This window comes from Haliotis cracherodii, unplaced genomic scaffold (genome assembly GCF_022045235.1).
Source record: "Haliotis cracherodii isolate W230 unplaced genomic scaffold, xgHalCrac1.p SCAF_10, whole genome shotgun sequence".
NCBI lineage: Eukaryota > Metazoa > Mollusca > Gastropoda > Lepetellida > Haliotidae > Haliotis > Haliotis cracherodii.
In genome coordinates this window covers 14,418,678-14,446,475 of record NW_027266265.1, presented here as the reverse complement: position 1 = coordinate 14,446,475, position 27,798 = coordinate 14,418,678, and the positions used below count along the sequence as shown (strand labels likewise).

The 27,798-nt window shown below is 39.1% G+C and overlaps 2 protein-coding genes across 2 annotated transcripts; both read right to left on the bottom strand.

The window, feature by feature from the left end:
* Positions 1-10,618: 10,618 nt before the first annotated feature.
* On the bottom strand, positions 10,619-11,880 carry LOC139447107 (acyl-coenzyme A diphosphatase FITM2-like). The gene has a single exon (XM_071228275.1). The coding sequence runs from the start codon at positions 11,878-11,880 to the stop codon at positions 10,909-10,911; it is 972 nt and encodes a 323-aa protein (XP_071084376.1). The 3' UTR covers positions 10,619-10,908.
* A 3,818-nt stretch (positions 11,881-15,698) lies between these two features.
* LOC139454093 (MTOR-associated protein MEAK7-like) lies at positions 15,699-27,740 on the bottom strand. Its single transcript, XM_071235592.1, has 8 exons — positions 27,546-27,740; positions 25,620-25,841; positions 24,269-24,404; positions 22,993-23,141; positions 21,465-21,768; positions 19,788-19,906; positions 18,311-18,508; positions 15,699-16,727 (listed from the first exon to the last, which is right to left on the bottom strand). Exons 1-8 carry the CDS (start codon positions 27,675-27,677, stop codon positions 16,578-16,580), a joined length of 1,410 nt encoding a protein of 469 aa, XP_071091693.1. The 5' UTR covers positions 27,678-27,740; the 3' UTR covers positions 15,699-16,577.
* Positions 27,741-27,798: the final 58 nt, after the last annotated feature.

The following is a 27,798-nucleotide window of genomic DNA, read 5'->3' as shown; positions in this document are numbered from 1 at the left end:
AGTTTAAAACCGATAAGAGGAACATGCTGGAATGGCTTATAGATAGCCTAGATTGTATGGATATAATCATAAAACCCGTAACTGTCGTTCGGAATACCCTGTGTTAAATATATTGTCGTTGCATGATTAGAAAATACATTTCGACTGTCACTTTCATGATCTGGTAAGTGACGCTCTGATTGGTTGGATGAAAGGTCGTTCTGACGTGACCTGTAATGGGATGTCCTCAGATCTTTGTTTAGCGGTAGCAAGAACTAAGATCTGATTTTAATGAGATTGAATATAACTGAAATATTCCACACAACATATGATAACATCCTTTGTGCAATGATATTTAATTTGAGGGAATTTGTCTCTTTTGTGCCACATTTTAAGGCATTTCTTTTCCAAGTCTTACACAGACAGTCCTTTTATATAACACTATTATTCATCCCACTGCTGTTTGTATATATATCATTACTGAAGCATACCGATAATTTATTAATACCATATTCTACATAATTAGCACCCAGGGTGCTCTCAAAATTAGAAATAGGGGCTCCTATTAGAATATTATTTTGGTGAAAAAAACAGAGTTGAAAGATTGTTTATTTCATGGTTTATGCTGAAAGCCTGAAATGTTTATACAAGACAGATATATTTTTTCAGAATTTAATTGCCCACAATTAAGGGTGCATATATAACACACGAGTGCATATTATACACGAATAGATTTAAGTTTTGTGTACATTGTTCAATCGGAAGGGGTGCTAATTGGGATTGTTCACTTGCCAATATATTTGCAAATATCACGGTGGGCGCTTATTAGAGTGGGGCGCATATTATGAAGAATACGGTACTTACTTGTTTCACACATATCTTGGAACAACTGTCAGAACTTCCATTCTCTTTGGGGATAAGTAGTAGTAGAGTCCTCTCCCCTACCTAGACTAACCCAGCCAGTTTCATTCTAGTGTTAGTAAGATGTTCAATAACATGATTAAGTTTATGTGACCACGTTGTCTTCATTGTTGATCTCAATATGTTTGTTTTAAATCTTTTAAGAATGTGAAAAGTTATTAGTTATGGAGAATAGTCATGGCTTTTTTTAATGTTTCTACATGTTGATATTCTGTTTCATTATAATAACTGATTTCACTTTTTATTCCACGATGGCATAGCAAGAAGAATACAGAGGGCAGGCTTGGCAGCCAGAGGCATCATTCCCACTCTCATGGCCTTGATTTAGTCACATTGCTAGATTTGTTATCATCTTACCACCTATGTAGATGTTGGTTCAGAAAGCTGTAGAATAAACATTATCTTAAGATTTCTTCTGTAAAATCATGTCCTTTCTGATATAAACAACCTGAAAATATTTCCTTATTTTGCTCTTTGGGCAGACCAACATGGGACTTATAAACATGTAATGTTTTCATGGTGACTGTCCTAAAGGTCTGAAAAATTAAATATATATTTGTTTTCAGTTTTCGGAGTCCTGGCGAAATGGTTTAGTTGGCAAAATGTCCTTCTCAGAGTTGCATCCCTTTGCTGTGCAAGGACATATATTTGTTTTCAGTTTTCGGAGTCCTGGCGAAATGGTTTAGTTGGCAAAATGTCCTACTCAGAGTTGCATCCCTTTGCTGTGCAAGGACATATATTTGTTTTCAGTTTTATAAGTCCTGGCGAAATGGTTTAGTTGGCAAAATTTCCTACTCAGAGTTGCATCCCTTTGCTGAGCAAGGACATGCTGGTTATGCAATAAAATCCCAGGTTTGGCCAGATTATGATCTTTGGTATAGGAGTACCCATGCTCCTGTGATGTTGTTTTTTAAATGACAAAAAAAAATGGTAAAAGTCTACAACTTCGGGGTTTACTCTCATATAAAGAGGTAGTGGCACACTGTTCAAAGCAGAATTAAGCCCACTTCATTCACTGACTCCCCTTCCTCCGGCATTCCACTTCAGCAACACTCCATCTGTGCCGTGTGTCAATACGATTCCCTGTGGTCTGCTTGTAGTACACTCCAATTATTTGCTGATATACATGTGCAATTTAGAAAGATAAATTTGTCTGTGATGAAGACCTGATAGTATTGGTGTGTAGTGACTGCACCTGATGTAAATTGTAAAATTCTGTTAGAGCGCTGGGCTGTTAGCATAGTAATACTGCACCTGATGTAAACTTTACACATCTGTGTGTTGAATTGAGATCTGCTAGAGTGCTGGGCTGTTAGCATAGTAAATACTGCACCTGATGTAAACTTTACATGTCTGTGTGTTGAATTGAGATCTGATAGAACGCTGGGCTGTTAGCATAGTAAATACTGCACCTGATGTAAACCTTACACATCTGTGTGTTGAATTGAGATCTGCTAGAGCGCTGGGCTGTTAGTATAGTAAATACTGCACCTGATGTAAACTTTACACATCTGTGTGTTGAATTGAGATCTGCTAGAGCGCTGGGCTGTTAGCATAGTAAATACTGCACCTGATGTAAACTTTACAGATCTGATAGAGCGCTGGGCTGTTAGCATAGGTAATACTGCACCTGATGTAAACTTTACACATCTGTGTGTTGAACTGAGATCTGCAGAACGCTGGGCTGTTAGCATAGTTAATATTGTACTGGGTATAAACTTTGTACACAACTGTGTCTTGTAGAAGTTTACACTGAAAACATTTGTAAAGCTGAATTGTTCAAGTTTACCATGGTTACCATTTTGGATATCAGGAAGACTTTTGACAAAAGTGTCTTGAGAGAATGAGACTCTGAGGTCAGCCGTTAGAAGGTTTTATCTTTACAGGCAAGATGCATGCATTCTGACAATCATCTTTGTGTGCCACCGTTTACTTGTTGATGGTGCTGTAAAGCTGTAATTGGTGACCTAAACATGCCCTTGACCTCCAGGAGTAAGGTGAAGGACAAGTATATCCTCAGCAGACGTCAATGTTAGCTCATGTATAACTGAATCTAAAGCTACCTGAATAAAAAATATTTGAATTGGACTCTCTACTTGTTCCTGACTTGAACTACCTATAACCACCTGACTTTACATACCACATGACCAGAAACCAAAGGTTTTCAATTTAAAAGCTTATACTGTGAAATCTGCAACAACTCATTAAGCCAATAGGAATACATGCATTCTTGTTACCTATAGTTTGTTTTTGTTTTGTTGTTTAATGCTGCACACATTAATATTCCAGCTGTATGAGGGGTGTGTGTACAAAATCGAGCCTAGACCAGACAATCCAGTGATTGATGTCATGAGTCTTAATCCATGCAATTGGGATACAATGACATGCATCAACCAAGTAAGCGAGTCTGACCACCTGATCCCGTTAGTCACCTCTTACGGCAAGCATGGTTTGCTGAAGACCTTTCTACCCCGGATCTTCATGGGTATGTTAGCTATAGAGACACTTTGTGCATGACGTGCTTCGCATACATAAAATGCCAAGCATAACAGGAAATAACACTGTTCATAATCTTGTATTTCAAAATTAACATTCACATATACAGTCGTGCCCCGCTTATACGGACTTCAGATATCCGGAAACCTCGGTTCCCGGACGATTTTCATTCAAAACGAAATAATTACTATATAAATTTACCCGTATATCCGGAAATTCAGTTTCCGGAACCGGACGGTCATTTTCATACACAAAACACTGAAATGCACTCAAAATTGTCTCACTTATCCGGACAGTACACTTCCGTACTCTTTTAGCTAGTTTTTAATCCCTTGTACACTCTAACAATGACATCACCAGAAGCAATCTTATATCTTCCATAGACTCAGCTTATACTGACTGCCTTTCAGAAGTACAACAATGTACATTTTGACAACACACTTTACACAAGATAGCATTCAACACACAGAGATCGTACCTTATGAGTGGCCAACACAAAGGACGTGAGGTGAGGTGAAATTGAGTTTAACATCGCGTCTAAGATTATTGCACTTATATAGCGACGTGGGTGTGTCTGCTTGTACTAGTCCGGACTGATGCTGATTTATAGTGCTAGCTCACTGAGATACCATGCTGCAGACACAGTATACTGACACCGAGCTGACCAGTCCTTGTTTTAGCCCCTTAATGCTCAAGATTATGGCGCAAATATAGCAACGTGCATTCACGTGTGTGTGTGTGTGTGCTTTTGAGGTGAGGTGAGGTGAAATGGGGTTTAACGTCACCAGACAGGGTAACAACAAGTACCATCTTTTAACGTCTTATGGTATGATGCGGCCGGGGATCGAATCCCATACCTTCCGCTCTACCACTAGACCACAGAGGCGGTCTCAACACAAAGACTTCTCGCAAGTTCTAATATCAGTTTGAAAAGGAAACTTTACGTGTTATATATTTAATGGAATATCAAGTTTGTGAGTGAGTGAGTAAGCTTTTACACCACTTTTAGCAATATTCCAGCAATATCACTGCGGGGGACACCAGAAAAGGGCTTTACACATCGTACTCATGTAGGAAATCGAACCCGGGTCTTCGGCGTGACGAGCGAACGCTTTAACCACTAGGCTACCCCCCCACCCCATCAAGTTTATAATGGTTGTAATGGTGCAGTGTTCCTTATCATTCACTTCGCTGTAAGTATGTATTTGAGATCCCATTTAATAGCTTCTATGTATTCACAATACTGAGCCATGACTTTAGTACAGACCCCCATTAACCCCAAACCAGATAATTGTATACACTCCAACGGGAACATTTCTATCAGTGTACAGGTATAATTACTGATGTTTCATAGGATACAGGGCTTGTGTTTACTGGTGAGTAATATTTTAGGTGTGTGCCAGGTTTACATGCCAAAATGTTTGCCATGATGAACTAGATCAAGAACATCATGTTAAAACTTATACTGTGAAATCTTTAATTACCCGTTGAGAGGAAATATGTCATTTGTCATACATACGCCCATGTATTACCATGGTTACCTATAGAGCTCACTCTGTGAACCAATTAATATAGGTATGGTGCTGACCAACCTAGAAACTTGACCAAACCAAACAAGGATTTGAACATAGCGTCATTGGTTTTTGGCATGCACACTGAATCGCATTACTTTAGATTTTCACCCATTTTATATCAGATGTCAAAAAGAGTGAGTGAGTTGGGTTTAACGCCGCGTTTAACAGTATTCCAGTTATATCACAGCGTGCCAGCTTAATGAGGGAGGAAAGCCACGAGCATGGGTATGGTGCTGACAAACCTAGAAACAATATTGGGGCGAACCGGGATTCGAACCCACAATCATAGGTTTCTGGCGTTCCCAAGGGAGGCAACTCTGCAAAACGAATCCAGCAGCAACATGTAATAAAGAAACATTGCTGGCTTCTAGACAAAAAAAACTCCTATTAAAATCTTCTAATGCGGGAGGTCCATTTGTTTTGGAGATTCAGAAATCAGAGTATCAGGAAACTGTCCATGCTGATCCAGCTACTTGCACCATCATGACTGTGGCATAAGAAATTGAAAATAACAATGTCACAAATCTGGTTTTATTTCCAGGGGATTAACACATTATTTGCACATGGAACTTTGCAAGGGAAAGAAGAAACATGCAATGGAAAATCTTGGAAAAAGGAAACAACTTTTTTGTTCCACAAACGGATCCTCACACATCATGGTTTCATTCATTTGCCATTTAACATGTTGAACAGTACCTGGTATAATACAATTGTAAAAAAAAAATTTTGATTGCACTAAATCAAACCAATGAAAACAGCCCTGCTACGTCAGCAGTGTTCCCAGAAAACTGTTTCTAATAGCAGACATTTTGTCAGGCGGTTTGGCGTCTTCTCTTCAATAGCCAATAACCTTACACGTATATATATACTACTCAAACACACTAAAGAACACCCAATTTTATCATAAGACTATTGTCAATCTGCCATGCCCATGTCAGATTAACAATAGTCATATGAAAAAAATTGGGTATTTTTTAACTTCTTTTGTTTGTTGTTTAACGCCGCACTCAGCAATATTCCAGCTATATGATGGCAGTCTGTAAATAATTGAGTCTGAACCAGACAATCCAGGGATTAACATCATGAGCATCGATCCACCCAATTGAGATACGATGACATGCATAAACAAAGTCAGCGAGTCCGACCACCCGATCCCGTTAGTCGCCTCTTACCATGCTTACGACCAGCATAGCCTTTTACGGCAAGAATGGGTTAACTTCTTTTGAGTAGTATAAATATATGGTACACAGGTAAAACAAGTAGGCTGTAAATATGGCAAAGATTCTATTTTGAAGACCACCTTTTCAGACTCTTCAAGAAAGTCTATTGACGTGTGCCATCACAGTCATGCCCATGTAGAACAAGTTGTCTGGATAGTTTTGTAGTTTTCGCTTTTCGGGAACACTGTTTCAGTATAAAATAATCGAATCAATTGCACACAATACATGTTCTTTCCAATTTATCAAAAATATTTAATCTGTATATCGACAAACTTTCCAATCTCATTAAAGTCAGATCTTAGTTCTCGCTATAACTATACAAAGATATGAGGACATCCCTGTACGGGTCATGTCAGAATGACCTTTCATCCGACCAATCAAAGCCTCGCTTACCAGATCGTGAAAGTGACAGTCGGAATTTTATATCTAATCATGCAACCTTGAAAACGTTAACACAGGCTATTCGTGTTCGAGAAAGCTGCTTTCTAATGTGGCTGATGTCGACTTCTTGTTAGTCATTTCAGTGGTCGGTCAAAGTTCGCGAAAGGTCGTTCTTAAGTGACACGTAATGGGATGTCCTCACATCTCTGTTTAACGGGCAGTGAGAACCTAGATCTGATTTTAATGATATTGACAAACTTTCATAACAGGATATGCCTAAAGAAACAAAATATTGTTCCTTCTCAGACTTTCCCACAAAAAACAAACAAATAATATATCCACATGAAAGCATAGTATTCCTGCTCTGGACAAAAAAATTAAAACATTAATGCCCATGCTTGTACATGCATATTTTCTTTTTCTCAATACCTGATTATCATATGTCCGATATTCAGTTCCACATATATTGCTGTATGTTTTATTCTGCGAAGACCATGTCGGTGATAGCTTTTATTCAAAAGCAACAGATACTGAACTAGACTGTCTAAGTCTGTTGGGAAAATAATCATCTGATCATTCTTTGAGAATGTCTTTACATGGGAGACAAACCTCATATTAGATTTGCACATTACCTCAATCAAACCAACATGAAGCATCATAAACTCTCCTCCCCACCTCCTCTGTACAGATCTGAGGGGTGTGCTTGCAGGAGAGTCAGCTGGACAAGTGGACAGGGAGGCTGTCGTCATGGTAGTGCTCATCTTCCCAAGGCAAGAGCATCCAATAGCCTTTTTTTATATCAAAAGTCTTGTTTGTGGTTAGTGCTAACAGGTACATGATGTGATATAGTAGACCAAACAGAATTCGGCAAATCTAATATTGAACACACTTGCTGACATAAAACACAAAAACTGGAATTTCTCATTAACTGATAATCTATCCCTTTTCCATCTTAAATGAGGCATGGGAGTTAACTGATTGTAAAACTGTCTGGTGGCACTACGGTCGAGCCTGGAAATTCCCGTCTAGTTCGACGTGGGTGGAAACTGGACTTTAACAGTCGGTTAACTCCCTTACCTCGGGAAGATGTCCCTTTTCTCAAAGTTTACATTGCCATGATTATTCCATGATATAACAAGTACACATCCGGGGTGGAATAGATCTTCAGCAACCCATGCTTGATGTATGTATTTGATAAGAGATCCCGTTTAATAGCTTCTATGTATTCACAATACTGAGCCATCTGTGAAGATCAAGGGTAGACTCGCTGACTTGGTTGATGCATGTCATCGTATCCCAATGGCGACTGACGGGATCGGGTGGTCAGACTCGCTGACTTGGTTGATGCATGTCATCGTATCCCAATTGTGTGGATCGATGTTCATGATGTCAATCACTGGATTGTCTGGTCCAGACTCGATTATTGACAGACTGCCGTCATATAGCTGGAATAGTGCTGAGTGCGGCGTTAAAAAAATTAAAAAAACATTACAAGTACACACAACTTTACCCAATATGAAATACATGAGATATGGGGTGAGTAAATATAAAACAGCAACCATCAAGCTGACCATCCATTCACATTCGCATTCCTTATTGCGAGTTAAAATGACTAGGAATAGTTATATATTAATCATGTTAATAATATGATAAAATCTATCAACAATGGACAGTTAAATAATTAACAATATGTCACATTTTATCTTTAAAATTAGATTGAGAACATTTAAAAGAGGAAACTATTACTAAACTACACAACATAAAAACAGGATCATCAACAACCAAAGATGTAAGCTAGGGACCGTGGGTACTGCAATTCCTTATCAATGCTGTCCACCCCATTAAAGGACCGCATCCGTGGTCTGGTGGTAGAGCATCCGCCCGGACAGCGGAAGGTCCGGGGTTTGATCCCGAGCCGTGTCATACCAAAAAGATGTTAAAAGATGGTACTTGTTGTTACACTGTCTGACGCTCGGCATTATGGGGCTAAAACAAGGACTGGTCGGCTCAGAGTCAGTATACTGTGTCTGAGTGAGGTATTCATGTTAAACTGCGGCATGGTATCTCAGTGAGCTAGCACTATACATCGGCATCAGTCCGGTCTAGTAAAAGCAGCCACACAAACACACACACGTACATGCACGTCACTATATAAGTGCAATAATCTTGGACACGACGTTAAACCCCATTTCACCGCCCCATTAAACGTGTGTGTGCTTCTGCAGTACTGACGGACCCTAATCTGGAGCTCACAAACAAAAACATTGTTTCTTTTTTTAGTCAGTTGCACCATAGCTTTTATCACCATCCTACGATATAACACTGGTATAATTTTTTACACTTCACCTAGACTAACATCTAGTCCCTGAAATGAACATATTTTAAAAAAACAGTTGTTAAATTATAGTTATAAAATATAATAAAAAGGAGCCCAGAGAATTTCATTTTCAGATCCTGATACTGCAGAGTAATCTAGACTTGCCAAACATTATAGACTTGCACGGGCTGTATTGGATATATTTGTTTCAGGGTCTGTATGACAGACTACGCCTCACCATAAACCAGTCATTATCCTTATTTATAAGCAGGCATACCACACAAATGCAAATTACTGTTTTTCAAAGAAATGAAAATACAATCAAAACCCAACCTACTTGTCCTATTTTTGGATGGACTGAAATAGGAAAAACAGAATTCTTTTTGCCTTATCATTCAGTTACTCATTACCAAGATTACAGTGAACAATCAAAAAACATCTTAATGCATTGGTACCACATATAATGAACACATCAGACCATAAAATGAAAATTGGGTCGAACCATCAAGGATGGAATTTGGGCTCAATTCTTTCCATCGAAGAAATATACTCAACATAACAGCAATCACATTACCATATTCGACGTAAGCCCCGCTCTAATAAGCACTCACTGTGATATTTGCTAATATACGGGCTAGTGAACAATCCCAATTAGCACCCCTTCCGATTGATCAATGTACTCAAGACTTTATTCATGTATAATACTAATATAATATGAGTGTTATTTGCACCCTTAATTTATATGGGCAATTAAATTCTGGAAAAGTATATCTGTCGTATATAAACATTTGAGGCTGTCAGCATAAACCACGAAAGTTATCTTTCAACTCTGTCTTTTTCACCAAAATAATATTCTAATAAGAGCCTCCTATTTCTATCTTTGAGAGCGCCTGGGCTCACGTCGAATACGGTAATTAGGTTTGCAAAGTTTGTGTGTACCACTTCCATACAATCATGCTACATAAGCCTAACCATGTGAGCCTGATGTGAGTTCTGCCATGTACACCTAGTACATGAGTCACCGTCTACCTCGACACACCCTCATTAACAGAGTGGGCTGCTATGTTTAAACTAGTATCCAAAGTAAACACCTATTGGTAGTGAGTATCTACACCTGCTTGGCTCCCTTATACCATGTTATACAAAGTCTTCAACATGAAAATACCAACAGTGCCTCTAAATGAAAAAGATTTGGGTTGCAATGATTAAGATGTAAAGTCTTTAATAACTTTAAATACTACATATATTTGTTGTTGTTCATATTGATTCAATGATACCAATAATTACTATGACTAAAATTGATGTAAACTAAGATACAGATGGTGCTCGGTTCATGATGATATATCTACTACCTAATAAATCTGCTTAAATCAAACTTAGAAAAAAAGCATATATAAATAAATACATATTTAAATAAATAAAAATCATGAATATGCTGAACATGGTGAAAAGAAACTATAACATGTCTCAGTAATTCATGAATATTGCACTTCATGTAAAATGCACTAACCAAATCAACTTCTGACATACATGTATTTAAGATTTCCAAAGGTGTATGCACAACATGTCAATAGACCACATTAACATTCCATGAATAATTCATCAGTTTGACAATGGCTCTAGGTACACATGAGTTCTAGCACTGCAGGTCACAACTGATGCTTAGGATTTCTTTAATCATGATGACAAAGCAACTTGCAAAAAGATGCCTGTGGAATAACAATGGCAATTTGAGGCAACAGACAAGGTCACAAGAAACAAGATTATCAGTTTAATTAGTGTAATTCATATACACGTCAGTTATTAATATAACGATCAACATGATCATTTTGTGCGGTAAATGGTCATGTACACAACTAACATGTTTAAGACAAAAAAAACTCATAGAGTCATACCAAAACAGATCTTCTGCAGTGACATATTACATTTGTACATAGTTATAAGTATGGTAGAGTTGACAGTACAAAGATGGAATAATTAATATGTAATGTATCCCCAAAACATATCATCCTGTTTCACACTATGCAAGTTTCATATAACCCAGTGACGAATATCCTGGTTGAGGTGGTAGCCAAGGAATTTTACTTCTGAACAAAATTCTGTAGCTCACAAACCAACATAAAACCGCAATGAACGCAGCAGCAATCTTCTGAGGAAGTGTGTGGAATCTATAAATAACACTCACTAACAACATAAATTCCCACAATATAACAATAAAGGCGAGAGCAGCAACAGTTGCTTTAATAAATGGGGTGAGAGTTTTTAGTGAAAGTCTCCCTTGTGATATGTCTCCCTCTGTTACTTTCCTTTTCTCCTTCAATTCATCATCATACAACATTTCTCCAATCTTCTTCCAGTCCTTGAACACCTTGACTTCTTCAGATATGGTCAATAAACAGTGTATCAAAAGAAAAACATGTCCAGATATATCTAACCCAATCCATTCTCTTCCTGATCGGACACAATCTATTTTACTGTTTATTCCTAGCTTGGTACATTGGCCGACAGTGCTGTCAATACATTCAAACGATTTTGTGCATAAATACCACCAGAATGTTCCAACAGCAAGCCGCATCAAGTGTCGTCTCACTTCATTCCACCGTCCAAAACAGTACACAGAACTCGTCAGGAAAATGAATCCCAGTAGAAGCGTGAAGGTCCATCCCCATCCCATCTTGACGAAAAAGACATTGAAGAAGTTTCTTTTGTTAGAAAAGAAGGATCTTGGGAATGCAAACAAATCGCACAAGACAGATCCAACCATTACCCCGATGAGATAGACACCAATTTTTACTGACGTGTCGATCAGCAGCACGGAACGGCAAATTTTCATGACAAGCATCACCGCGAAGTGACCAACATGTGTTGGTTCTGGTATGGGCTTTTTTCCTGTCATCGGTTTGCGATCTGGTCGTCTCGTAGAGTGAACGTATTCGAAATGACGTCGGGTAAAACCCGAGTTCCCTTCCCGTGTTCCCCCTTCCACAGCCATCTTGCTTTCGATTTGACCCGGAAGCTATTAATTGCAAAGGGGGGTAATTGTTTTTCAGTCTATGTTACTTGCATACCTTTAGTAAATATTTCCAAAAGCTTCCGAACACCATAAATTTGCATATGTTTTCATTTATTGACAAGACTACGACTTCCTTCATGTATATTTTTCAAAATGGTTAATTTGTAAGTGTAACCAAGTTGAAGTTGGTTCTAGTGTCTTGGCACGAAGTTTGGTAAGCATTTATTGCTGGGCAGATACACAAGATATAAATTTTAGCAGCGACGAAAAAAGTGGCCTTTGATAATTTGAATCAAACACCAGCTGTTCCATGCCTAGTGTCTTGTTAACAGAGTAATAAATCCATCAGTTTTACTATCTCCAGGAGTTCGTCTTCACCTATGGTTGCAATTATTTTGAAATCCAATACTACAAGAATGTACATGATACTAATCTGACCAATATCACCACAGGGAAGCGATTATGCAATGATCATGGACCTAATGCAGACCCCTCTCATCTCATTACAGATATGTTGTCAGTGGCAGAGTATTAGTCCTGCACCATGACTGTAGAATGTATGTATATATGTTGTAATATAAAAAAACAATCCAGAATATTATAAGCAACAAAGGTCTCCTTACATAGGGGATGTGGGAAGATAAGGGAGTCATCAGGTTTTATCATATTGCGTATGTAAGTGATCTTGTGACAGGGTATTCTTAACATAAGGATGTGGTGAGATAATTTAAGTTTTTTGTCATATGAAATCAGCATAAGAAAATAATTATTTTTTCTTAGGAGAGAAATGTTTTATTATAAAAGATGTCATCGACCCATAGAACTAGAGAATAGTAGGAACCTGAGTCAATTTGAAAACACACTGAGACTGCAGTTTTGTGTAACCAAGCTGGGTTTTTTAATTTTTGGACAAGACAATCTATTCATCAATATTGTGAGTAACAATCCAAGCTGTTGGGTACATGCCATCAACACTCTAAGTCACAGAGCTTGACCATCTGATCCATTTGGTCGCCTCTTATGACCAGCAAAGGCTTTCTTCAGGTTGCTGGCGACCTATCCCAGAATCCCAACAGTGGAAGTCAGTATGGAGCGTGAGCTGATATATAGTAACTCAATAGGGCTGCCATTGAATCAAAATCTCAGCATTCATAATCAACTACAATATCATGGTAATCAATGATTGATGCTATAGAGCTAAATATAGAATGTTTGATTAAAAATTCTTATTCTAGTATAGATTCTGAATTCTTATTATTTTGTATCCATATTCTCATTTTGTCTATCAATGCAATATTATGTTTGTAATTTATTGATTTGTTAATGTCAAACACCTCATCTTTTGAAAAACAAAACATACACAAATGATACATACAATTTTTAATATCAATCCTTCTGGCTTGTCTATTACATGAAACAATCTCAATTAATGATACACAACACATAAAGATTTAATTCAAAATGAATATGTAAAAAAGCTGCACTATGTGCACCTTGTACTACACAGTTTGCCATCTTTAACTGCATCTCCATCTATTAAGATACATCCCCTGGATCCATTCAGCTTCATTTTGAGACCTTTTCAAATGGCACAACGCTAAGAAACCTTCCACGCAAATTAATCTCACGACCAAGAGAAATAACATGCTGAGCTAGAGATAGGAGGGATGAAGGTGGTGATGTCACTCCGGCCATGTGGTGATTGGGACCACGGAATTTATCATGATAGAATGGAGAAAAAATGCACTGAATAACTGTGGACACCTCCAATCACTCATTACACATGTAGCTGTTTCTGTATGTCCAGTTAAGGCTAAAAACAATAATAGTCTTGGTTCTCAGGCACCACCCGTATCATCATAAAGTTTGCCGCATGTTTAATTCTTATTTCCATTTTTTTTTTAAATATAAAAAAATCCCTTAATATTCCAAGTCCAACAGTAGTCAAATACAGTATTCCAGTATTTTACTGATCAAGGAATACATTTTGTAAGAAGGCCATTTCCCAATTTTAAGTTGATTGGACACATTGTTTATTTGGTTACACAACTGTTTATTTGATGACATACTACTACTATATGAACTACAAGAAAAAAAAGACTGCCCGCCTGCACTTTATTTTCAAAAAACATTGCCTGAGAACCAATTCTTTTATTTTTTAAGCCTAACATAACTATACCATAATGTGGCATGACACAACTCAAATCAAAGAGTTAAATGTTGGCATGGTTTCCAATCTGTCTGCACTATGGATATGGCAAACAGGTACCAGAATTGTAACTTGTATACATGCAATGAACCTATTCTGCCGTTAATTCTTAATGAATTCATCACATGACACTGCTCTACCCTCTGGTGATAGGACAGGTGAGTGAGGGGATCTATGAATTGTGGGTTCAAATCCAAGATTGGTCCCGATAATAATCCTTCCTTTAGTGCATTTTTCATCAAGATCTGTGACCTCTGTCTCTTAGGACATTCTTGCAACAGAAAAAGTCATGCTGTGATATAACTGAAAAACTGTTCAGAGCTGGGTTGAACCTAATTCACCCATATGATTAGTGTTTGTTTGTTTTGTTTGTTGTTTGACGCCGCACTCAGCAATATTCCAGCTATATGACAGCAGTCTGTAAATAATCGAGTCTGGACCAGACAGTCCAGTGATTGACATCATGACCATCGATCCACTCAATTGGGATTGAAGACATGCATCTACTAAGTCAGCGAGCCTGACAACCCAATCCCCTTAGTCGCCTCTTACGACAAGCATAGTCGCCTTTTTTGGCAAGCATGGGTTGCTGAAGACCTATTCTACCCCGATCTTCATGGATCACTGAAGAGATGGGAGCTCATTGTATAACAAGATCGTGGTGTGTGGAGTTATTCTTGTAAAAGGCGCTATCGGAGTAAAGGGCTTTCCTTCCATATCAAGCTAACATACTGCTATAACTCTTCAAATAGCAGCGCAAAAACCAAACTCATGCACTAACTCAACAAATATATATACACTGGACTTCCCATTCAGTACATCCATCACACATCACCAAAATATACAGAACTGATATAATATATATTAGGCAGCATTTAAAAACACAAAATTGTTTAGAGTCTACAAAAAATAATATCAACTTTAATTTATTTACCTGTGTTATTGCTCTAGCTTTGATGATGTAACAAGAAAAATCAATTAAAAACAGTAAATTAACTGGTGAATAATAATTGATTATGCATAACGCATTTTATATATACCGTATTATTCGACGTAATAAGCACCCCGCTCTAATAAGCGCCCATGGCGATATTTGCTCATTCATTGGCTCGTGAACAATCCCCATTAGTACCCCTTCCGATTGATCACCGTACACAAGACATCTATTCGTGCATAATACGCACTCATGTGTTAAATGCACCCTTAATTATGGGCAATTAAATTCTGGAAAATATATCTGTTGTGTATAATACGCACAGATATTTCTTTTGTAACATTTCAGGCTGTCAGCATAAACCACAATAATTACAATCTTTCAACTCTGTTTTTTTTCCACCAAAATTATATTCTAATAAGAACACCCTATTTTGAAAGCGCTTATTACATCAAATACGGTAGTCTATAGGGACACATATATAGAGCACAAATCCATCTGTAAACGAAACCAAACAATATGCCTAAAAATATAAAAATGTTGTTCTGCATAAGTGTATTTTTCTTTGTATTTCAACGTAACCAAGCTTTTGGGTGAGCAATAAATCCGTAAACAATAAAACAATATTGTAAACAGTAAAACACAAAGACTGTTTCGAATAACTACACTATCATACATGACAACAATCAGGATGTATGAGGCTGGCCCATTTGTCAATGCTGTGCAGATTCAAGGGTTTATCAAGCATAACATGCTAACAAATCAACTTGCATTGGATTTGGTAGAGATAATACTACCACACTGAAATGGAGAATCTTTTATCCAATTATCATGATTACAGAAGTAACAAATGTTATATTTGGAAATAACACTTTCTTAGTAAAGTACAGATTCTACTACTTTTTTGGATTGAATCCCGTCCGGGACTTTCATTTTTGAATGACAGGACTCAACCCCAAAAAGAATCTGTACTTTACTAAGAAAGTACTATCCCAAATATAACATTAGTTACATTTGACCACTTTCTTAATGGCATTGAGTGTTCATGAGTACAGAACTAAGACAATTACAGTGATAACTCATTCTTCATCTCTCAAGGACAGCTTGACGCTTGTCAAATTACAGCAACCTACCTCAGTCAAATACTGTAGAGCACAGAGCAAACACAGGTACAAGTTTAAAAGCAAAACTTGATAAGTACATATTCACTAGCTTGAATACTTTGACAATGTGCGACGTAAGCAATGCATATATACACTCTCATGTCAATGTGGGCCGTACCCAGACAGTCTAGCCAGGAAACCAAGAAGAAACACGATGACAGCTGTACATGATCTTACACTGAGGAGCTCTTATTTCACATCCACAAGAAACCCTACTTCAAACGTGCTTCAAAACATACAATCTTGTTCTTAAAGAAGGAGCCAAACAATTCTTCTGGCCTACAAAATATTTTTCAGAACATTTAGCATTATCCAGTGAGCAAATATCAAATGCTCAGCTCTTACTATCCCTCCCCGCTAGTATCTGCCGCTAGAACAGGGAGACAACTTTGCTGTGTTCCGGATTGCCGGCAGTGTCATCTTCCTCTCGCAGCCCCTCACTTACAGGACCCTTCCCGATCAGCGTCAACATCGCCTGGGCCTCGGGGTCCTTGTCCAAAATGCTCTTCTTCTTTCTTGACTGAAACAGCAGTTAGGTCAGTGAAACAACAGTAGTGGGTGGAGGTCAGTGAAACAACAGATAGGTCAGTGAAACAACAGTTGGGTGGAGGTCAGTGAAACAACAGTAGTGGGTGGAGGTCAGTGAAACAACAGTAGTGGGTGGAGGTCAGTGAAACAACAGTAGTGGGTGGAGGTCAGTGAAACAACAGTTGGGTGGAGGTCAATGAAACAACAGTTGGGTGGAGGTCAGTGAAACAACAGTAGTGGGTGGAGGTCAGTGAAACAACAGTTGGGTGGAGGTCAGTGAAACAACGGCTGGGTGGAGGTCAGTGAAACAACAGTTGGGTGGAGGTCAGTAAAACAACAGTTGGGTGGAGGTCAGTAAAACAACAGTTGGGTGGAGGTCAGTGAAACAACAGTTGGGTGGAGGTCAGTGAAACAACAGATAGGTCAGAGAAACAACAGTTAGGTGGAGGTCAGTAAAACAACAGTTGGGTGAAGGTCAGTAAAACAACAGTTGGGTGGAGGTCAGTGAAACAACAATTGGGTGGAGGTCAGTGAAACAATGGGTGGAGGTCAGTAAAACAACAGTTGGGTGGAGGTCAGTGAAACAACAGTTGGGTGGAGGTCAGTGAAACAACAGTAGGATGGAGGTCAGTGAAACAACAGTTGGGTGGAAGTCAGTGAAACAACAGTAGGATGGAGGTCAGTGAAACAACAGTTGGGTAAAGGTCAGTGAAACAACAGTTGGGTGGAGGTCAGTGAAACAACAGTTGGGTGGAGGTCAGTGAAACAACAGTTGGGTGGAGGTCAGTGAAACAACAGTAGGATGGAGGTCAGTGAAACAACAGTTGGGTAAAGGTCAGTGAAACATCAGTTGGGTGGAGGTCAGTGAAACAACAGTTAGGTCATTGAAACAACAGTAGGATGGAGGTCATTGAAACAATAGTAGGATGGAGGTCAGTCAAACAACAGTAGGATGGAGGTCAGTGAAACAACAGTAGGATGGAGGTCAGTGAAACAACAGTTGGGTAAAGGTCAGTGAAACAACAGTTGGGTGGAGGTCAGTGAAACAACAGTTGGGTGGAGATCAGTGAAACAACAGTTAGGTCAGTGAAACAACAGTTAGGTCAGTGAAACAACGGTTAGGTCAGTGAAACAACAGGATGGAGGTCAGTGAAACAACAGTTTATGTGAGGGCCAGATATAAAAGATAATGTCAATAGAAAAGAGCATTGAAAAAACAGCTGTGTTTAGTTCAGTGAACATCTTGGTGAATGGAAAGTGAAGCAACAGTTTGTGTGTGGATCAATGGCAGCCGTTGGGTAGAGGTCAACATAAGAACAATGTGTTTTGGGGAAAGTAAACAACAGTTTGTGTGTGAGCCAGATAAAATAAAGTTGGAACAAATCAATAAAACAACCCTTTGTGTGTAGGACAATGAGACAACAGTTGTGTGGAAGTCAGCATAACAACAACTGAATGTCTATCAGTGAACAACAGTTTGTGTGCAGGTCAGTAAACTGGACATAACAACAATGGAACAAGCAGGTCAGCATACTGCACCATCAGTACACTATTCCTACCACTCCTCTGACCTACCTCGTCTGTGATGTCTTCATCGTCTGTTTTCTTCTCCGGTCCCACCGCCCACACTTCGATAACGTCCACCTCAAAGTCAGGCTTCCCAGACAGCTGTGGGCTGCCGTACGTGGTGCATCGGGGCCCTACCTTGCTGTGTCCGTTGTTGAAGGTGTGGTCGATCCACAGACCGAAGTAGTCGAATTGTCCTCCCATGCCCTGACAAGTCACAGCTATACATTACTATAGTCTACATGTTGATAATAACAGATGATTCATCTCAGATCTTAGATCATCCTCAACATAAACCCATGACCAGGAACATGAAACACACTCAGCCTTCAAAATTCACACGAGTCTGCTCGCCCAAAAGTACGGAAGCCTTTTAGGGCCATTTGGTTTTTTGGTGTTTTTTTTCGATACTATCTTGAAATTTCAAGATACAGAAGTTGAAATTTCAAGATACTACGGAAGCCTTTTAGGGCCATTTGGTTTTTAAAAAAAAATTATTCTTAGTATCTTGAAATTTCAACTTCTATATCTTGAAATTTCAACTTCTATATCTTGAAATTTCAACTTCTATATCTTGAAATTTCAACTTAGTATCTTGAAATTTCAAGATAGTATCGAAAAAAATTAAAATACAAATGGCCCTAAAAGGCTTCCGTACAAAAGTACTGCTTGCAAATAGTACTATATATAAATTATATATAAATTGTTTCTTTAAGCACAAGCTTAACATGTTTGTTGATTAGGCATAGATGATTGTGTCGAGATCAAGAAATTAGTTTGTTTGTTTGCTGTATAATGCAGCTTTCAGCAATATTCCAGCTGTATGACATCAGCCTGTGAATAATCAAGTCTGGACCAGAAAATCCAGTGATTAATATTACATGCAACGATTCAATACATCAGGTATGACGACATAGAATCAATCAAGTCTGACCACCCGATCCATTAAGTTGCCTCTTACAACCAGCACAGGTTGCTTGGGACCAATTCTAACCCTGAATACACATCATATTACCGTAGTTATCATGTTATCAATGCCACAGTCTCATACTTTCACAGACCCATGGAGATCTGGGGTAGAATAGGTCTTCAGCAACCCATGCTTGTCGTAAGAGGCGACTAACAGGATCAGGTGGCAATTTCAAATGACACCTAGACTTCTACAAACAGCCCAGTACCTAACAGCCCAGCATCCCACTTACCAACCGACCCGTGAAGATTCCGGGGTAGAATAGGTCTTCAGCAACCCATGCTTGCTGTAAAAGGTGCCTATGCTTGTCGTAAAAGGCGACTAATGGGATCTGGTGGTCAGGCTCACTGACTTGGTTGATGCATGTCATCGTATCCCAATTGCGTGGATCGATGCTCATGATATTTATTGCTGGATTGTCTGGTCCAGACTCGATTATTTACATACCGCCGTCATATAGCCGGATTATTGCTGAGTGTGGCGTTAAACAACAAACCAACCAACAAACCCACTTACCAACCCACTGGGCAGAGTCTGGACGTGGTTGTTGAAGTACATGTAGTGGTCGTTGTACCCTGTGGTGGTATATACCCCATAGTGTGGCTTCAGACTGAACAACTCGCACTGAGCATCACCTAGATGAGGAATAAAAATGGACACTGAGCCTTCAAAATTCACACGACCCTTCCCCCTGAGACTACTAAATTGTGCTGAAGACAAGTAATAATCCACTGATAGTAGTCCTCAATGACCAGTATCATTTGAGGGCTATAGTTCTAAACCAAAAGTTCTAAAGTTCAGTGCTTCAAGTTTGCTACAAACTGAATGAAACAGACAGAAAATGTTAAAATGGTAAACATTTTTGTCTTGTTCAAGCAGGACTAGCTTCAAACTCTGAGGACAGAAGAGACAAGGTCTACAGTAGTTCACAGGACAAGTCTTGAAAAAGACATATTTCTAAGGCTGGACACTCACGGATCATCTTCATGACAATGATCCGATCAGAGCTCCAGATAATTTTTTGAGCAATTGAGTTTTTACTCTAGAGTTTCTATTTAAATTGGGTTATTCCATTTTTCATTGGGTAACCAATATTTTTTCACTCGACAATTCATCACTCTGTTGGGTTTTCCCAAAATTAGTCAACATTTCTGTACGCAAGTTAATAGAAAGTAATTGGGTTTTTAATTTTTTTTATTTTTATTTTTTTTTTGGGGGGGGTATTTTACGCAAATATGCTGCTTATCTGTAGCTCTGTCAGATTGAAACAATTTTGCAATTTTGTTAGAATAGCTACAGTAACCGTAGCTCTGTGCTGCTCCTTTAAATGACCTTGATATTAACTAACCTTGTTAGCAAACTGCTAATTATCAAGTTATTCTATAAATAGGAAGAGAATTTCAATGTGATAGGACAAACATATCATCTTGCAGTCAATTCATGCTCCCAAAACAATTTAATACTTAGTAAACTTAAATATTCCAACTTGGGGGTGGAGTAGAATATTCATTAATGTAGTTGCTTGTCAAGACAAAAGCTTGGTTTTGATTCCCCACCATGCGTTGGGATGTGATACACACCATGGTGTTCCTTCTAGCTGGAATATAACCATCTGGACCATCTTCCCGAGGCAAGCGAGTTAACTGACTTTAAAAGTCCAGTTTCCACCCTTGCCGAATTAGGCTGGTATTATGGCTGGACTAACGAGTCTATGTATAGTCCAGTCAAAATCACGCACCGAAATCGAAATCCGGTTCATAAACTGTCGTTCAGATTTCGGTCGATTGCAGGGTTTGCAAAGTATGTGCACCGCCAACTCGTTGTCAGCAGATATTTTCCAAATCTTTTCATGTTTTTAATCAAGGCGCTCACGTGATTTGATGCATTTCGCGGTATAAGACCTGTTTTATGACACTTGATTATCTATCAGATCGTCCTGACTGGGCGTCACCATTTTGTTTGAAGCAAACGCAAGTGATATGAGAGGTGGAATCTGATTGGTCCACAGGAGAGGCTTAGAAGGGACATAAGTTGTAATAGACACTGGTGGCGCTACGATCGAGCCAAGTAATTCCAGCCTAGTTCAGCAAGGGTGCAAACTGGACTTATAAAGTCCGTTAACTCTCTTGCCTCGGGAAGATGGAATATAACTAGAAGAGGCATAAAATCTCTCTCCAATTCAGCTCAACTGACCTGCAAACTTAGGATTAAAATCCCAGTCCTGACTTGCATAGCCCCCGAACACATGCCCATCCTTGTCCCTGATGATGACGACAGTGGGGCCCTGTTTGGTGATCTTCTGTACCAGCTGCGTGAAGCTGTCTCCGAACAACAGGTTGGAGTAGAGGAAGCGCCACTCCATCTGCTTGTCGGGGGGCAGCACTGAGTTGAGGAAGATGAGGGAGGGAAAGTCTAGGATGCTCTTGACCTTGGCCCAGTTGATACAGCCGGCCACTGGCACCCGTGGGGTCAGATGATGGGCCACTTCTTCGTCCTTCTGGAAGACAATGAGAGCATGTTGGGTGACGCTGCAGACAGAAGTATTACGATTATGTCAGGGATCTGGGAATAATACAAACAATCGTAACTCCGCTATATTAACATAGAATTACAAAAGTCGTACTACTATGATAGATTTGTGAGACGGGCCTCACCTATTACAGACAAATCTTTCGACAAGCATGGGATACTGTGGATCAATATCCTCATCACAAGGTGATCATGATGATGGAGACGAGGTGAGGTGAAATGGGGTTTAACGTCTCGTCCAAAATGCTGATTTTACACCATCCTCATCACAAGGATCAATGATCATGATGATGGATGCAAGGCGAGGTGATATGGGGTTTAACGTCTTGTCCAAGATGCTGATTTTATAGTGCTACCCCAATGAGACACTATGGCGCAGGTGAGGTAAGTCATGATGATGGAGGCAAGGCGAGGTGATATGGGGTTTAACGTCTTGTCCAAGATGCCGATTTTATAGTGCTAGCCAAATGAGACACCATGGCGCAGGTGAGGTAAGTCATGATGATGGAGGGAGGGGGGGCGATGTGATATGGGGTTTAACATCTTGTCCAAGATTATTGCACATATGTATATATCGACGTGCATTCACGTGTGTGTAGCTGCTTGTACTAGTCCAAACTAATGCCAATTTTATAGTGCTAGCCCATTGAGACACCATGCCGCAGTTTAATATGAATACCTCACTCAGACAGAGCATACTGACTCAAGCCAACCAGTCCATGTTTTAGCCCCTTAAAGCTCAAGATTATTGCTCTTATTATGGCGTGTGTGTGTGTGTGTGTGTGTGTGTGTGTGTGTGAGATACCAACCCACAGTTTAACATGAATACCTCACTTAGACACACTCCAAGCCGACCAGTCCTTTTTTTAGCCCATTAATGCTGAGTGACAGGCATGGCAACAAAAAATACCATTTTTTTACCTCTTTTGGAATGACGTGGCTAGTGTTCGAACCCCTGACCTTCCGCTCTCTGGACAGACGCTCTACCATGGTAATGGCATGATTGCGTACGAGCGAGGTTTTACGCCGTTTTTAGCAATATTCCTGCAATATCACGGCGGGGAACACCAGAAATGAGCTTCACACATTGTACCCATGTTAGGAATCCAACCCGGGTCTTCGGCGTGACGAGCGAACGCTTTAAACACTAGGCTACCCGACCACCCACCATGATAATGGAAACATAACTTACTGACAGTACATGAAAACATCCTGAGAAGATCTGTTCAAACATCTGGAGGAACAGCTGTGATTTAGAAATGCAGTCTTCTATTTGACTCTGGTCAAAGGTAGTATTGTCTGGTACCACGGGAACTCCCATGCCAATGTCTTTGGCAGGACCTGTGTAAAGTAAGCCAATGCAAGAGTTGGTGAGGAAACTTAATCTTACATTATTTTCATCAATGAGTGAATTGGGTTCATGCTGCTTTGAACAGTATTCCAGTTATATCACAGTGTCAACTTCATGTGGGAGGAAAACCTGAAGTGATGCCGGTCATAGACGTTTACCATTTTGTTGAAACCCGTGAGCAGGTGTATGGTGCTGACAAACCAGGATTCAAACCCACTAACATGATGGCATCCCTAAGGGATGCATCAGTACCACAGCCAGGAAGATGTGACTGGGTCAGTGCAGGCAGACTGGTGGTCGATAGCATGAGTAGCAGCTTGTTTGTAGATCATCAAAAGTTTGTAACCTAGTAAATAGTTCCAATTTGAAATGTACTGGCTTCAAAGAAAGGGTAGAGGTATCAAATCAGTGTTTGAAATACATAACATGGTGGGTTTATCCCAAAATGGACTTCACATTTCCAAGACTGTATTTCCTTATTTGTTTGTGGATTAACATAAGTGACATAACTTAAGAACTGTGAAAAATGAAACTTGAAAAGCATTATTTTTTTTTTTTTATTCCGTCTAATACAAACTTATGTGTTCACCAAAATATTATGCTGTTTAACTGCAGCTATAAAAAGACCACTTCTCAACATATTCAAATACCGTATTCGACGTAATAAGGGACCAGGGTGCTCTCAAAATTAGAAATAGGGGGCTCTTATTAGAATGGTATTTTGGTGAAAAAAAACAGAGTTGAAAGATATATTTCGTGGTTTATGCTAACAGCCTGAAATGTTTAAATATGACAGATATATTTTTCCTGAATTTAAATGCCCATAATTAAGGGTGCATTTAACACACGAGTGCGTATTATACGCAAATAAATAAGTCTTTTGTACATTGACCAATCGGAAGGGGTGCTAATTGGGACTGTTCACTAGCCAATATTAGTAAATATCACCGTGGGCCCTTATTAGACCTGGGCGGTAACCTTTTGAAGAACAAACAAAATTTACCTAAAATATCCCTTTTCCCACCCACTGTAAACAAAATAAAATTCAACAAATCCAGTAAGTCTGAATGACTAAAGACTGGCGTAGACGCGGGAGGAAGAGGGATGGAGGACACACCTGTATGGAAAAGATCCTCCAAAAGACAGAGGGCAAGTTGTGAGTAGGATTCTTCACATCGATGCAACACCCAACTTTTATACTCATCATGTTTCTCTGCAATTCTTGCGAAACTGTATATCAGCATTGTCACACACTGAAACACAATACAGTTCATGTGTTATTCTGTGTACGATAAAACACGTCAGAGGGATATTACTCTCCTGATAAGAAATACAATCATAGTTCCCACTGCCCGGGTCCAGTTTTCAAGTATTCAAGTACACAGTTTTGTGTTCAAAAAGGAAATCAACAGATATGTGTAAGTCTTCACGTCATATACAATGCTAATATTGTTAATGCCTCCATTTTAATATTAATTTTAATATCATATTACTTTTCTCTAGTTTTTTCATATCTCACACTCATTCACCACCATAGATTCGTTTCGTGAGAAACATCAAAATCTCAATCTCTCATATCTGTCAAACTTTGCACAGAATTTTTCTTGTTCATGGGAGAAATCTGACTGGATCTGAGCTCGAGATAAGATGTGTATTTGCATAAAATATACATTAAATATACTGACATACACAGACAAATCAAATCCTAACGTATCAAATACGCAACAAAAACTATAAATAGGCTATTGAAATAAAATAATGCGTATGTTACTACTATTAGAGAAAACAATAGCATATACTACAACTGTTAGATAAAATGATTGTGTATCAACCGATCGCGAAATTACTAACTAAAAGTTACATTCGGAAAAGCTTCTGCGACAAACATACTGATAGATGCCCAATTGAAAAGCACATCGTGCCTAGTCAATGTACATGTTGTATCTGAATTAATCTCTAATTGGTGACTGAAAAAATAACGCTTTTCTTACAATGCTATGTTTTGCAAACAAACAAAAAAGTAAGTGAGTAAGTAAGTGGGTTAACGCTGCTTTTAATATTATTGCAGTTATATCACAGCATGTCAGCTTGATGTGGGAGGAAAGCCCAAAGTGATGCATGTCTCAGACGTTTACCACTTCGGTGTAACCCACGAGCACGGGTATGGTGCTGACAAACCTAGAAACATAATCAGGGAGAACTGGGATTCGAACCCACAATCATAGGTTTCTGGCGTGCCCAAGGGACGCAACTCTGCACAGCGAATCGCGGCGCCTAAGACGACTAGGCCACCCGTGACCCTAGCTCCAAATGGAACTAAGGTAGCAATTGGGTCGAGAATGCAAAATAGACTGTATGAAATGTGCACATAGGGAATACTGCTCACACAGTGCTGACAATCTATTATCATCCAGAAAAATGTCAGTAGTAATTCAAAAGAATTTCCCCGAACAAAAACATGTGCTGACCTTAATTAGTTGCTGAGGTGTTGCTTCTGACTTTCCCCTTGTTGCCAGATGTAAAAGAGCAGTCGACCTCTCCGTCACGCTGCCTCGTAGCAAACTAGACAGACACTGCAAGAACTGCAGCAGATCGACGCCGCCCCCAGGCTGATGCCGTTTTCCAGACAACTCCATCAGACAGAACATGCTGAGGCTCAACTCTTGTCCCAGGACAGGACCTGTGTGGAACTGAAAGAAACAATTGTTCACACCTTACAAGTTAATTATGTCTTTACTAATGTCTTGTTTGTTGCTTAACGCCACACTCAGAACTATTCCAGCTATATGACTGCGGCCTGTAAATAACTGACCAGACAATCCATTGTATTGATATCATGAGCATCGATCCATGCAATTGGGATACCAGAGCTCCAGATAAGCTTTTGGTGTTGTGGGTATTTTACCCATGCATTTTAAAATCATTGGGTATCAGTAATTCAATCTGCGTATTCAAATTTCTGTTACCCACTAGTTTTTACAGATGTGGGTATTTAAGTTAAATATTTAAAAACACTATTCATCTAGTCTGTGCAAACTGGTGTCGTGTGGGTTCGAGAGCTTTATAGGACTCAAAAATACCACGATACTTCCACAAAAAAGTGTGATGGCAAATGATCATGATGTAACTGTCATCGTGGAGTTTGGCAAGGTTGACGGAATGCCCGTTTATAATTCAAAATAAGTTGCTGATTTGCTAATCGAATACGCAGGGTTACTTCACAATATTTTGATGATACTCACAAGTTTTATTTTTGTAGCGTATCTGTAATGTTCGTTGCGTATTTGATACGCTTGGATTATATTTTACCGCGTATTTCTGCATTTCTGATGCGTATTTCACTGGAGCTTATCTGGAGCTCTGGATACGATGACATGCATCAACCAAGTCAGCAAGCCTGATCACGCGATCCTGTTAGTCATGATCCCGACAAGCATAGTCACCTTTTACGGCAAGCATGTGTTGCTGAAGATCTATTCTACCCCGAATCTTCACGGGTTGTGTAATGTGTTTTCACATTACTTTGAATACGGATCTATTCATCTTACCACTATCAAGATAGATCATTTACAGAAACAAATATATCTAGAACTAATCTAGTGATTGACAAGCATAGGTAAATGTGTACCAATTACCACTTGTTAATGATTGTTTTACAAACAAATGAACATTTTAAAAAATTGTGTAATCCAATAATCATATCTTATTTTGTTAGATTGGCGTGTAGGGAAAAAAAAATATGCTAAATCTGTTACAGCACAGAATGTTTGCCATTTACACATCAACAAGTACATCATGGCAAATATAGTCCATTGTCCCATAAACCCCTTTTACAGCGGGGACTTGATTGGTTTGCTATGCCTATTTCCATTCTTGGTTGGATGTAACTTTATAGGCATTGGCATAAGTGTGCTGTTTTGTTTGTGTGTTTGTTGCTTAACGCCACACTCGGCAATATTCCAGCTTTATGACGGCGGTCTGAAAATAATCAAGTCTGGATCAGACAATCCAGTGATTGACATGAACTTCAAGCCATGCATTTGGGAAACGATGACATGCATCAACCAAGTCAGCGAGCGTGACCACCCATTTCCGCTAGTCGCCTCTTACGACAAGCATAGTCGCCTTACAGGAAAGCATGGGTTGCTGAGACCTATTCTTTCCCGGATCTACTACTTTTTGTACATAGGTCCTCATTGAGACGCGCACCTTTTCTCTCAGAATATCAGATATTCTGCCACAAAAATCAATCATAATAGGTTTTTATAACACTTTAGGTTAGATATATGATGCTTACATAACAGTGGCAGGTAAATACATAGAAAATAAATGTACACAGAGTGAATTAATGAGTCATATGTTGCCAAATCGTGAATGTAAACAACATTATTTACCTGTAGCTGTTCTTTTGAAATTGTCTTATTCCCATGAGATATCTTAGTAAACATTTGAGAAATATTATCCTTCTCTTCATCTGTGAAGTGAACATCAGGTCCCCCGCTATCTGAACTTTGAGAAGACCCCATACTTTTATTGTAGGCTTCTCCGCGACTGATTATACAGTTAGCTCGTCATATTTCCCTCGTGAGATAACGTCCTTCACATTGATAACATCATTGACCCTGACCATGAAAGGTCAGTCATGCG

Bases quoted from the DNA above. Each gene is read 5' to 3' on its own strand.
- LOC139454093 (XM_071235592.1), bottom strand. From the start codon at position 27,677: ATGGGGTCTTCTCAAAGTTCAGATAGCGGGGGACCTGATGTTCACTTC. The intron at 25,842-27,545 runs GTAAATAATGTT...TGTTTCTTTCAG, and splicing joins TTTCAAAAGAACAGCTACAG to TTCCACACAGGTCCTGTCCT. The intron at 18,509-19,787 runs GTAAGTGGGTTT...GTGACTTGTCAG, and splicing joins AGACTCTGCCCAGTGGGTTG to GGCATGGGAGGACAATTCGA.
- LOC139447107 (XM_071228275.1), bottom strand. From the start codon at position 11,880: ATGGCTGTGGAAGGGGGAACACGGGAAGGGAACTCGGGTTTTACCCGA.